The sequence below is a fragment of the Salvelinus alpinus genome, chromosome 36, assembly GCF_045679555.1.
Source record: "Salvelinus alpinus chromosome 36, SLU_Salpinus.1, whole genome shotgun sequence".
NCBI classification, from domain to species: Eukaryota; Metazoa; Chordata; class Actinopteri; order Salmoniformes; family Salmonidae; genus Salvelinus; species Salvelinus alpinus.
The window spans coordinates 14,718,406-14,732,267 of NC_092121.1; the positions used below are offsets into that span (position 1 = coordinate 14,718,406).

The following is a 13,862-nucleotide window of genomic DNA, read 5'->3' on the forward strand; positions in this document are numbered from 1 at the left end:
AGGTGTTGGCTTTGGGGATGATCAGTGAGATATACCTGCTGGAGCGCGTGCTACGGGTGGGTGTTGTTATCGTGACCAGTGAACTGAGAAAAGGCGGAGCTTTACCTAGCATGGACTTATAGATGACCTGGAGCCAGTGGGTCTGGCGACGAATATGTAGCGAGGGCCAGCCGACTAGAGCATACAGGTCGCAGTGGTGGGTGGTTTAAGGTGTTTTAGTAACAAAACGGATGGCACTATGATAAACTGCATCTAGTTTGCTGAGTAGAGTATTGGAAGCTATTTTGTAGATGACATCGCCGAAGTCGAGGATCGGTAGGATAGTCAGTTTTACTAGGGTAAGTTTGGCGGCGTGAGTGAAGGAGGCTTTGTTGCGAAATAGAAAGCCGATTCTAGATTTGATTTTGGATTGGAGATGTTTAAGATGAGTCTGGAAGGAGATTTTACAGTCTAGCTAGACAGCTAGGTATTTCTAGATGTCCACATATTCTAGGTCGGAACCGTCCAGGGTGGTGATGCTAGTCGGGCGGGCGGGTGCAGGCAGCGAACGGTAGAAAAGCATGCATTTGGTTTTACTTACAGTTGGAGGCCACGGAAGGAGTGTTGTATGGCATTGAAGCTCGTTTGGAGGTTAGATAGCACAGTGTTCAAGGAAGGGCCAGAAGTATACAGAATGGTGTCATCTGCGTAGAGGTGGATCAGGGAATCGCCCACAGCAAGAGCAACATCATTGATATATACAGAGAAAAGAGTCGGCCCGAGAATTGAACCCTGTGGTACCCCCACAGAGACTGCCAGAGGACCAGACAACAGGCCCTCCGATTTGACGCACTAAACTCTGTCTGCAAAGTAGTTGGTGAACCAGGCAAGGCAGTCATCAGAAAAACCGAGGCTACTGAGTCTGCCGATAAGAATATGGTGATTGACAGAGTCGAAAGCCTCGGCCAGGTCGATGAAGACGATGAAGACGAAAATGACTTTGGAGTCAGCTTATGGTAGAGAAACGAACATTCAATTATCTGGCAACAGCTCTGGTGGACATTTTTTCAGTTAGCATGCCAATTGCACGCTCCCTAAAAACTTAAGACATCTGTGGAAGGTTCACCTGTGTAATGATCATGCTGTTTAATCAGCTTTTTGATATGCCACTCCTGTCAGGTGGATGGATTATCATGGCAAGGGATATAAACAAATTTGTGCACACAATTTGAGAGAAATAAGCTTTTTGTGGAAAATCTTTTATTTCAGCTCATGAAACATGGGACCAACACTTTACAAGTTGCGTTTATATTTTTGTTCAGTATAAACGGCACACATTTAAACGGCACACAGTTTGGTACTCTTTCTAGGAAAACCGTTACGAAGTGAGAGAGCATATCCATCCAAGTGTGTTTGCCAAGGAAAGTTGGTGAAGTGTGTGTGTTATTAAGTGTGGGTGTGTGTCCGTGCGCATGCGCGTTTGAACGTGTTTGAACACATGCACGTGATAGGCGGAGCTCCTGTGTGAGCTCTTGTGAAGTTAAATGGAGTGTATTGCTGCATCTTACTTCCTGTTGGGAAGCAGCATACTGTTTCTCCTTATTCTAATTAGAGACGTTGACAGAGAGGCTCAGACAAACAAACAGAGCACACAGGAGCCATCTGTGCCCCCAAGCACAGCTCTGATGGTGATTGAACCCAATGATGAAGTAATCCACAAGGACAATGCAAACGCTTGGTAGGCAACAGACACATGTCCTGCAATCTGGGCCTCAACATGGCAGGAGCTTCATTGTGGTGTGTGTGTGTGTGTGTGTGTGTGTGTGTGTGTGTGTGTGTGTGCGTGCGTGCGTGCGTGCGTGCGTGCGTGCGTGCGTGGCCCAGGTGGAAGTCCCTGACAGAGAGTCCATTAATGTGAGTCAGTCTCCCCTGCTAAGCTGTGTGCTATCAGCTGAGTACTGGTCTGGAAGTCCTGGCTCCTAGCAGCCCATCCTGTGCCAGGCTGAGGAGGGTTGGGGCTCTCCTGTCCTCAGCCTAGTACAGTACCACAGTCTACAGTATGTCTGGACAACTTTGATTCCGATGGAACATGCTGTATTCTCTAGTTGACTTCATTGTACTGGAATGTTAGCTGCACCTCTGTTCCTGGAAATGGTGGTGTTGGTTACAGAGTTCAGGACATCCCATAGTTACTGTTGTATGAATATTGTTGCTGGGTGAACACCTCTGCTAAGGCCAATTATCTCCCTGATCCCTGCCTTACATTCCATTTAGAGATGTTTTGGATGTGAATAAAATATTTAGCTAGTATAACTACAGCTGTGTACTGGCTTACCAGGAGAGATGTGTGGCTTCCTGATAACCTCCAGAATCTCACTGGGAGCTATACTGTTGTCACATTTCCAGAGTTCCCACCGCCACATCAGTTACAGAGCTGTGAGCTTCCTCCTCCAGACCTGCTTTTGCTTTTGGGGAAGAATGTTCTGTGAGTTATACTTCTGTGGCATTCAAATAAAATATTTCTGATTCCACTCATATTCTGTCACTTTTACGGCTCCCTATACTTTCAGCACTCAATCTACAAAACACATGTACACAGATTCACACAAACAAACAAATGCATGCAGACATGCACACCCACAACAACTTAAAGCACTTGCACTTTATTAAAAACCAAAAGTATAAACAATTGAATCCATGCTTTCAGCACCGGGAAATAGAGGAGGACTTGGAAAACAACACAGAAAGTAACTTTAAAAACCGAGTCGATTCCGGAGGACAGAGAGAATGCCTTCCTAGTGCTGAATTATACATTAGGGAGCGAAGCAGCGTAACTTTTGTACATGACTGGTTTCTGGGACAGAGAATCGCTTTCTCTCTGCACTGGCTGACTCTCACCCCCATGTAGAATATGGCTAAGTGGCAGGGTCTGAGTTTGTCTCACTCTGTGGACTGGATGTGCCATGAAGACCAGTGGCCAGACCTTATTGGCCATTTCTTGTTTTTACACTAACGATGCATTTAGGGCCAGGAGTTTTTTGCAGATCATGGGACCTGGCCAGACAAAATCTGGGCCCTAGTTACAGTCACAACTAAGGCCAAGTCTTTCCTGGGTAGATCACACAGTCAGGAAAAACTCCTGGCACTCAACTTAATGTATACCAGAAATCCTGGAGACCATTTGACCCCCATCCCTGTGCTGGTCTCCCCCACAGTGAGTCCATGGGGAGCTCCAGGGAGAGATCCATTCCACATAGTTAGGATTCCAGGGTGAGGTTATCCTGATCCTCCACACAGTGAGAAACTGGGTTCCCTATTGAGGAGCAACATTTACATGTTGCCTTTTCCCCTACGTTTCCACCCACCATTCCAAACATATGGGCAGTGCTCTTCTGAGTATTGTTCGTACAGCAGAGTGTTTACAGTAATACTGAATGTGTAAAGCCTTTCAAATATTTCTGTATGTATCAGTAATGCATACTGTACTGTATGGTGTCAGGCTACAGAATGTGCCTCCTGCTGTGCTACTGGTGTAAATATCTCCCAGTGTTCCTCCCCCCTCCAGTCTCACAGTCACATTCAGTGAGCCGTGCCTTAGTTATGGCTGCAGCCCGACACCGGTACACCTATGACAACATCCAGCTCAAATGCAGGGCGCGAAATTCAAAATCTATTTTTTTTAAATATTTAACTTTCACACATTAACAAGTCCAATACAGCATTTGAAAGATAAACATCTTGTCAATCCAGCCAACATGTCCGATTTTTTTAATGTTTTACAGAGAAAACACCACATATATTTATGTTAGCTCACCACCAAATAAAAAAGAGGACAGACATTTTTCACAGCACAAGTAGGATGCAAGTAGCATGCACAAGCCAACCTAACTAACCTAGAACCAACCTAAATAACCTAGAAAAAACTACCTCAGATGACAGTCCTATAACATGTTACACAATAAATCTATGTTTTGTTCAAAAAAATTGCATATTTTAGCTATAAATCAGTTTTACATTACTGCTACCATCATAGCTACAGTCAGAAATCGCACGGGAGTAGCCAGAGAAAATAGACACCAACGTCAACTACCTAATTACTCATCATAAATCATTTCAGACAAATATATGGTGGATAGCTAAAGAAAGACAAATATCTTGTGAATACAGACAATATTTCCGATTGTTGAAGTGTTTTACAGCGAAAACACAATATATCGTTATATTAGCTTACTACAATAGCTAGCACACAGCAACATTGATTCTAGTCAAACGGTAGCGTTAGCACAGTTCGACAGATATATGAAAAAGCATCCCAAATTGGGTCCTTATCTTTGTGGATCTTCCATCAGAATGTTCTCCAAGGGGTCCTTTGTTCAGAAACGTCTTTATTTCGATCCAGAACGAACAAATACCCTCTTGAATTAGCAAGCACACTGGCAGTGCGACGCTAACCTCTCCATCTTGAAAAAATTCTTGCGTCGCATCACGTCTAAAGTCCAGAAAACATTTCAATAATATAATTAAAGTATATTGAAATAACATACTTTAGGATGATATTGTGACATGTATCAAATAAAATCTAAGCCAGAGATCATATTCACCTTTACAGAGTGTTTTCCAGGAGCCGAGTCCAGGTGCTACTTCGCGCCCAGAAAGAAAAATAAACTGCGCAACACTCAATCAAAGAGGCTGTGTTCAAATACAGGACGAGATAATCAACTGATTTCAACTCTCACTTCCGCATGACACACAGAGGAAGGCGTATGACGTGTTTCTACAGTCCTAAGTGACATGCCCTTTTATAGACAAGGGCTCGAAGAGCGACATCGATTTTTGTAAATCTCACTTCCGGATAGGAAATGGACTGTAAAAATAGTTCTGTTCCACTTAGAGAAATAATTAAAACGGTTTTAGAAACTAGAGACTGTTTTCTATCCAATAGTAATAACAATATGCATATTGTAAGAGCAAAAATTGATTAAGAGGCCGTTTGAAAATTTGCACATATTTTCCAGTTTTTCAATACGCCCCCTGCAGCCATAACAAGTTAAGCGGGGAAAAGACAGAGGAGATTTCCAACCCCCTTGGAGAAGATAAGGCGCTGACTGTCAGACGTCTTGCAGTTGTTTGTGGCTGAGAAACACAGGTCAGATCTATCTCTCTCTCACACACATATCCCCCACCTTTCTGTACATACTATCTGTGTCCCCCTGTGAGACACTCAATGTGACACACACAACACACTCACTCCGTCCCTGGATCTCACCCACAGCTGGAGAGAAATCAGTTCAGCCTGAGTGGGCACTCCATGTTCCGTGAGAGCACTCCTCTCTCTGCTGATGAGAGAGAGAGAGAGCGAGAGAGAGAGAGAGAGCTCAGTGACAGAGAGATCAGTGACAGAGAGCTCAGTGACAGAGAGCTCAATGACGGGGTGGGGACAGGTGAGGGACACCCACACACCAGCCTCAGTGTCTGTGCTTACATTCCATTTTTGTCCCGCTCCAAGACTCCACTCAGTGGAAAAGGGTTGCAGGGACTCTGGCTTAAGTGCTCGATTTGTAGCTGTCGGAAGTACATTGTGTTTTCCCCTCAGTCCAGGTCAGGTCACAGAGGACCCAGGTGTCTCTCTTTCCTCTATCTCTCTCTTTCAGGTCAGGGTCTCTCAAGGGGCTGAGTTACAGTACAGTGTACAGGGACATTTGATGCATGGAAAGTTTCTGTCCCTTTGGCCCTAGTCATTTCTCCTGGGAAGTTACATTTAAGTTAAGCAGAAACCCTGGGAAGCTCCCTGGAAGGTCCAGTCCCTTGACATCCTCCCAGGAAATTTCTCTATCTCTCTCTAAGGAGTGTGGGCTCATATGATAAGCAGCACACATCACATTTGCTGATTCCCAGGAGAATACCATGCAACAAATGGTGTCTAGAAACAGCAGCAACAACCCCCCCCCCCCCCCCAAACCATAGCTCATCTCAGTCACCTCCAGACTGTACAAACAAAGTGGTATACTCTCTCCAGGGTAGCAGCAGCAGCCAGTCGTACCCAGACAGACACAGAAGAACTGGGGTGTCCTAGTGAGTGTGGGGGGGTGCCTCTGGGCTGGCTGGCGGTTGGCAGTGTGTAAGGTGTCCATCATCTGGACAAGGAGAGTCCCCCGGGTTGGCAGCGCCCTTGTGCTTCTTCTAATGAACCTCTGCCTGTGGCACTCCATCACCGTGACAATGCCCACTAATGACCCCCGTGTTGGGTGTGAGACGTCACAGCCCCTCCCTCTCCATCACAGCCCTGCCGTCAGTACAACACCCCCTCTACCAACACCCCCTCTAGAGCCGTCCGTCACCCTCACTACAATGCCCACCTGGAACTAACAATGGCCCTGTGTGGCTGACTATGGCTATATTACACTGTAGCTGTGCAGCCCTCAGACACCATACAACCATCCTCAATCTCTAACCACTTATGCTATATAGTATCAATCTGAGTTGGACAGAACGGTACTTCAAATATAGTCACCCGTGCCTCTTGAGTACCATTCTCCATAGTAGGCTAGTTATACCAATCATGTATATCATGTGTAGAGAATATTTGTTCATTTACAGATATAAGGTAAATATCTGAGGTTGAATTATAATCTGTATAATTAAAATTGTGTATAATTATCATCTCTTCTGCTCTCATGAAATGGCTGTCATTGGCTGTGAATCATTATAGATCTCTTATTGCTTAACACATCTGCAACTTCAATCAAGCAGCCGTCTCTCAGAGTGAGCTTTGGTGTGTGTGTGTGTGTGTGTGTGTGTGTGTGTGTGTGTGTGTGTGTGTGTGTGTGTGTGTGTGTGTGTGTGTGTGTGTGTGTGTGTGTGTGTGTGGCCGTTCTGACAGTTGTTGGAGTTTGACTCAAGGGGCTCTTCCAGCTCTTCTTATGTCAACACTTCTAGGTGTGTTTAAAGAGATGACAGGAGGAGATACTGTAGTACACTCTGTAGTAATACTCTGTAGTGTAGTACACTCTGTAGTACACTCTGTAATACACTATGTAGTGTAGTACAATCTGTAGTACTACTCTGTAGTGTAGTACACTATGTTTGTACACTGTGGTTTGTAGTACACTCTGTAGTAGGGCACTGCGCACTGCGTTCATCCACCTCTGGCCTGCTCGCCTCCCTACCTCTGAGGAAGTACAGTTCCCGCTCAGCCCAGTCAAAACTGTTCGCTGCTCTGGCACCCCAATGGTGGAACAAACTCCCTCACGACGCCAGGTCAGCGGAGTCAATCACCACCTTCCGGAGACACCTGAAACCCCACCTCTTTAAGGAATACCTAGGATAGGATAAAGTAATCCTTCTAACCCCCCCCCTTAAAAGAGTTAGATGCACTATTGTAAAGTGGTTGTTCCACTGGATATCATAAGGTGAATGCACCAATTTGTAAGTCGCTCTGGATAAGAGCGTCTGCTAAATGACTTAAATGTAAATGTAGTAATACTCTGTCGTGTAGTACATTCTAATACTCTGTACTGTAGTGCACTCTGTAGCACACTATGTACTGTGGTACACTCTGTAGTACACGCTGTAGTATACTCTGTAGTGTAGTACACTCTGTAGGAATACTATGTAGTGTAGTACACTCTGTAGTACACTATGTACTGTAGTACACTGTAGTACACTCTGTAGTATACTCTGTACTGTAGTACACTCTGTAGTACACTCTGTACTGGAGTACACTCTGTAGTACACTCTGTACTGGAGTACACTCTGTAGTACACTCTGTACTGGAGTACACTCTGTAGTACACTCTGTACTGGAGTACACTCTGTAGTACACTCTGTACTGGAGTACACTGGAGTACACTCTGTAGTGCACTATGTACTGTGGTACACTCTGTAGTGCACTCTGTAGTACACTCTGTAGTACACTATGTACTGTGGTACACTCTGTAGTGCACTCTGTACTGGAGTACACTCTGTAGTACACTCTGTACTGGAGTACACTCTGTAGTACACTCTGTACTGGAGTACACTCTGTAGTACACTCTGTACTGGAGTACACTGGAGTACACTCTGTACTGGAGTACACTCTGTAGTACACTCTGTACTGGAGTACACTGGAGTACACTCTGTAGTGCACTATGTACTGTGGTACACTCTGTAGTACACTCTGTACTGGAGTACACTCTGTAGTACACTCTGTACTGGAGTACACTGGAGTACACTCTGTAGTGCACTATGTACTGTGGTACACTCTGTAGTGCACTCTGTAGTACACTCTGTAGTACACTATGTACTGTGGTACACTCTGTAGTGCACTCTGTAGTACACTCTGTAGTACACTCTGTAGTGCACTCTGTAGTGCACTCTGTAGTACACTCTGTAGTACACTATGTACTGTGGTACACTCTGTAGTACACTCTGTAGTACACTCTGTAGCACACTATGTACTGTGGTACACTCTGTAGTGCACTCTGTAGTACACTCTGTAGTACACTCTGTACTGGAGTACACTCTGTAGTACACTCTGTACTGGAGTACACTGGAGTACACTCTGTAGTGCACTATGTACTGTGGTACACTCTGTAGTGCACTCTGTAGTACACTCTGTAGTACACTATGTACTGTGGTACACTCTGTAGTACACTCTGTAGTGCACTCTGTAGTACACTCTGTAGTACACTATGTACTGTGGTACACTCTGTAGTACACTCTGTAGTACACTCTGTAGTACACTATGTACTGTGGTACACTCTGTAGTACACTCTGTAGTACACTCTGTAGTACACTCTGTAGTGCACTCTGTAGTGCACTCTGTAGTACACTCTGTAGTACACTCTGTAGTACACTCTGTACTGGAGTACACTGGAGTACACTCTGTAGTGCACTATGTACTGTGGTACACTCTGTAGTGCACTCTGTAGTACACTCTGTAGTACACTCTGTAGTACACTCTGTAGTGCACTCTGTAGTGTGGTACACTCTGTAGTACACTCTGTAGTACACTCTGTAGTGCACTCTGTAGTGCACTCTGTAGTGCACTCTGTAGCGCACTATGTACTGTGGTACACTCTGTAGTACACTCTGTACTACACTCTGGACTAGTGGCATTGTCATGTCAGTGATCAAAGCTGCGACAGGTTGGTTTATAGCATTTTATTTACAGTTGGTGATAACATAGGACTGGAGTGAAAACAGAGGGGAAAGGCAGTGTGAACCTAATATATCTTTTGAGAGCAGCTCTCCCCTCCCACTCTTACTGTAAGCCAAACGGATCCATAGTCCTCTCCACAGCCTCTGTTTTACTCCCTCTCCTCATACACTTTATCCCTGTGTGTGAGGTTGCTGCTCCAGGAATCAATCGTTCCTTTAATTTCAATCAGCCTTATTACTGTTGGGAGCTCAGCAACTCAGCATCAAAGGCTGCTATGTGCTCTGCCTTCTCCCAGTTCCTCTCTGCTCTCTCACTTAGGGTTTTAGAAAATAATGATATAAGAATTATGTAGTAATCATCTCTAGTGCAGATATTGCTAACAGGCAGTTTTCCAGTCACCTCTGTGGAAAGTGTATAATAATATGAGCATGTAGTTGGTGGTTTGAAGGATGACAGGACAACACCCAAAGGACCCAGTACATGACAGAATACAGTAGTGTAGCAGTCTCTCCATGAGAAGCCTCTGCACTGCTTTGATATATGACTGATCTAGGATCTGGCATCACATCATCACACTCTCTCATCCACTGTCCCACAGCGAGGGGAATTGAAAATCAGTTATGCGCTTTCGCTAAATATGTGTGGAACAACTTTAAATAATAGTTTCATATATATGGTTTGCTCAGATGAACAGTTTTCTGGACTGCTACATTAGGAGTAAAGTAACTATAACTCTCCTCTGTGTTCTTGTGTTGTAGACCCAACATGGACGAGGCAGAGAAGTACCAGCAGAGAGTGCAGGCTATAGAGGTGAGTCTCAGGGTTTTAGTTCCACCTTACGAATTGATTTGAACTTGAGCATATTGATAAAGACGCCCAACAACGGTCAGGGCAGTGAGACGTTTACTCTGCATCAAGGCAGTGATCTGTAAATAGTTCAAATGTTTAACCTCACATTCTGCAGAAGTCAACACAATTAAAGACATTCTAACATTCGGCACACAACCCACACAGAGCACATTGACATGTACTATACATTATGCTTATATGATGGATATTTCCCCCAGCCATGTACATCCACATCACATGCCTGCTCTCCCTCAGCCATGTACATCCACATCACATGCCTGCTCTCCCCCAGCCATGTACATCCACATCACATGCCTGCTCTCCCTCAGCCATGTACATCCACATCACATGCCTGCTCTCCCTCAGCCATGTACATCCACATCACATGCCTGCCGTCCCCCAGCCATGTACATCCACATCACATGCCTGCTCTCCCTCAGCCATGTACATCCACATCACATGCCTGCTCTCCCCCAGCCATGTACATCCACATCACATGCCTGCTCTCCCTCAGCCATGTACATCCACATCACATGCCTGCTCTCCCCCAGCCATGTACATCCACATCACATGCCTGCTCTCCCTCAGCCATGTACATCCACATCACATGCCTGCTCTCCCTCAGCCATGTACATCCACATCACATGCCTGCCGTCCCCCAGCCATGTACATCCACATCACATGCCTGCTCTCCCTCAGCCATGTACATCCACATCACATGCCTGCTCTCCCCCAGCCATGTACATCCACATCACATGCCTGCTCTCCCTCAGCCATGTACATCCACATCACATGCCTGCTCTCCCCCAGCCATGTACATCCACATCACATGCCTGCTCTCCCTCAGCCATGTACATCCACATCACATGCCTGCTCTCCCTCAGCCATGTACATCCACATCACATGCCTGCTCTCCCCCAGCCATGTACATCCACATCACATGCCTGCCGTCCCCCAGCCATGTACATCCACATCACATGCCTGCTCTCCCTCAGCCATGTACATCCACATCACATGCCTGCTCTCCCCCAGCCATGTACATCCACATCACATGCCTGCTCTCCCTCAGCCATGTACATCCACATCACATGCCTGCTCTCCCCCAGCCATGTACTTCCACATCACATGCCTGCTCTCCCCCAGCCATGTACATCCACATCACATGCCTGCTCTCCCCCAGCCATGTACATCCACATCACATGCCTGCTCTCCCTCAGCCATGTACATCCACATCACATGCCTGCTCTCCCCCAGCCATGTACATCCACATCACATGCCTGCTCTCCCCCAGCCATGTACATCCACATCACATGCCTGCTCTCCCCCAGCCATGTACATCCACATCACATGCCTGCTCTCCCTCAGCCATGTACATCCACATCACATGCCTGCTCTCCCTCAGCCATGTACATCCACATCACATGCCTGCCGTCCCCCAGCCATGTACATCCACATCACATGCCTGCTCTCCCTCAGCCATGTACATCCACATCACATGCCTGCTCTCCCTCAGCCATGTACATCCACATCACATGCCTGCTCTCCCTCAGCCATGTACATCCACATCACATGCCTGCTCTCCCCCAGCCATGTACATCCACATCACATGCCTGCTCTCCCCCAGCCATGTACATCCACATCACATGCCTGCTCTCCCTCAGCCATGTACATCCACATCACATGCCTGCTCTCCCTCAGCCATGTACATCCACATCACATGCCTGCTCTCCCCCAGCCATGTACATCCACATCACATGCCTGCTCTCCCTCAGCCATGTACATCCACATCACATGCCTGCTCTCCCTCAGCCATGTACATCCACATCACATGCCTGCTCTCCCCCAGCCATGTACATCCACATCACATGCCTGCTCTCCCCCAGCCATGTACATCCACATCACATGCCTGCTCTCCCCCAGCCATGTACATCCACATCACATGCCTGCTCTCCCTCAGCCATGTACATCCACATCACATGCCTGCTCTCCCTCAGCCATGTACATCCACATCACATGCCTGCTCTCCCCCAGCCATGTACCTCCACATCACATGCCTGCTCTCCCTCAGCCATGTACATCCACATCACATGCCTGCTCTCCCTCAGCCATGTACATCCACATCCCATGCCTGCTCTCCCTCAGCCATGTACATCCACATCCCATGCCTGCTCTCCCTCAGCCATGTACATCCACATCACATGCCTGCTCTCCCCCAGCCATGTACCTCCATGCTCTCCCCCGGTCTGTCCATGTTTGAATAATTAAATTGGGTTGCATGGTGTTTGCTTCAGGGCCACTACTGACCTCATCAGCAGGGTTAAATACTACAGGGACCTTGAGCATTAAGAGACAGTAGAAATACACACACACACACACACACACACACACACACACACACACACACACACACACACACACACACACACACACACACACACACACACACACACACACACACACACAATGCTCATGCCTTCCCTCCATGCATTATCCTGTCTTTCTTTGATGCAGTGGGGTCTAGCCAACTCCCACATGTTATGCCACAACACAGTTCTTATTGAGTTAGGTTAGACCAAAATCGTTAATCAAAGTCTGATCTAAATTAGCCCTTCTGTTTAGTGTAATCTAATTGCAGTTGCTTTTGAAAAGAGGGAGGTTGGGGAAACTATGAGAAGTCCAAAGGGATAGCAGTGGTGGTTTCCTGTCTCAGGCCTGGATTGGTGCTAATGTATGGGAGTGAACCGCTCCTCCTAACAGAACATGAATGTGCAGTATGTGTGATATGTGTGTTACTGTCAGACTAGCTCATGAAGATGGAGTGCTGGCATGCCCACGTGCTCCTAGTCTTGCCCCTTCATCTCGGTTTCTCTGCACTTTGACCTTAAAGAACCAGCTGTTCCACCGGTCAACAGCATATATGTCTATGGGGCTTGTCACTGTAATCTACTTTCACAGCTTTTCAGTTATACTGTAGTAAGATATACAGTACTGTAGTTGTGCTGTTATCTTCTCCTTCACTAGCATCATTCAAATGACAACTATGACTATCTCAGTAGAGCTTGAAAGCAGTGTGAGCTGTGGGACTCTGTGGTGACACACGTCTGAGATGCTTAATTACAGGAAGTGCTCCTCATTAGGTTCAGAAACATAATTATATCTCTACCTCCACTCAACCCTAAATCTCTCTCTTTTTGTTGGTCTCTTTCTCTTCTTCTCCCATCACCAGGACAAGCGACGTAAGCAGCAGGACGACGAGAAAGCAAGGAGAGAGATGGAGGAGGAGTGGCTGATGCAGGCACAGCGCAAGGTCTGTCTGGATCTGTCTGTCTGTCCTTCCCTGTTGTCCTGTTGCAGGGAGCCACATGGCTGGCAGCTGGCTCACATGCCCAGGGTGAAGCCCTCCTGTGTGATGATAAACTCAATTAGCTCCATAACACCAGACAACATCCCCAACACCATGAGGTGTCCTGAGGCACTCTATTCCTCTGTATAAGAGTCTTTTTCTTCCTCTTTCCTGTTCACCTCTCTTCTGCTCATCATTTTACCATGACCTCTGCTACCATGACCTCTGCTACCATGACCTCTGTAACGGAGTAAGAAATCACATGAAAGACAGGAACTGAAATTATGAGGTGGTTGTAGAGAAAGAGGGAGGGAGTGAGTCAGAGTGAGAGAGAGAGAGCTGTGCATTGTGTTGATCTTTGTCAGTAACTCTCTCCTCCACTGGGACCACCAGCACTGATCCCTGTTGGACCCCATTAACTCCTTCACGTTAGATCAGTGGTGGAGTGGCTAGAACCGCTCCATCAACACATATGACTCAGGCAGCCGCACACACAAATAGTCTACTCTACATTACTGGGTTTGCCTGAGGATGTGTGCTGTGCTGGCGACAC

At 46.5% G+C, this 13,862-nt stretch overlaps 1 protein-coding gene across 3 annotated transcripts in view; it reads left to right on the forward strand.

Moving 5' to 3' along the window:
- Window positions 1-13,862, forward strand: part of LOC139565039 (paralemmin-1-like) — a 38,220-nt gene that overhangs the window by 10,523 nt on the left and 13,835 nt on the right. The window contains exons 1-3 of one of the 3 annotated variants that reach the window (XM_071385049.1): window positions 5,051-5,125; window positions 9,876-9,927; window positions 13,193-13,273. In XM_071385049.1, coding sequence (XP_071241150.1) covers window positions 9,883-9,927; window positions 13,193-13,273 — 126 coding nt within the window. In that variant the 5' untranslated portion in view covers window positions 5,051-5,125; window positions 9,876-9,882. Of the gene's footprint in view, window positions 1-5,050; window positions 5,126-9,875; window positions 9,928-13,192; window positions 13,274-13,862 lie in introns of those variants that run through there. The other 2 variants (XM_071385048.1, XM_071385050.1) reach the window with 2 other exon arrangements.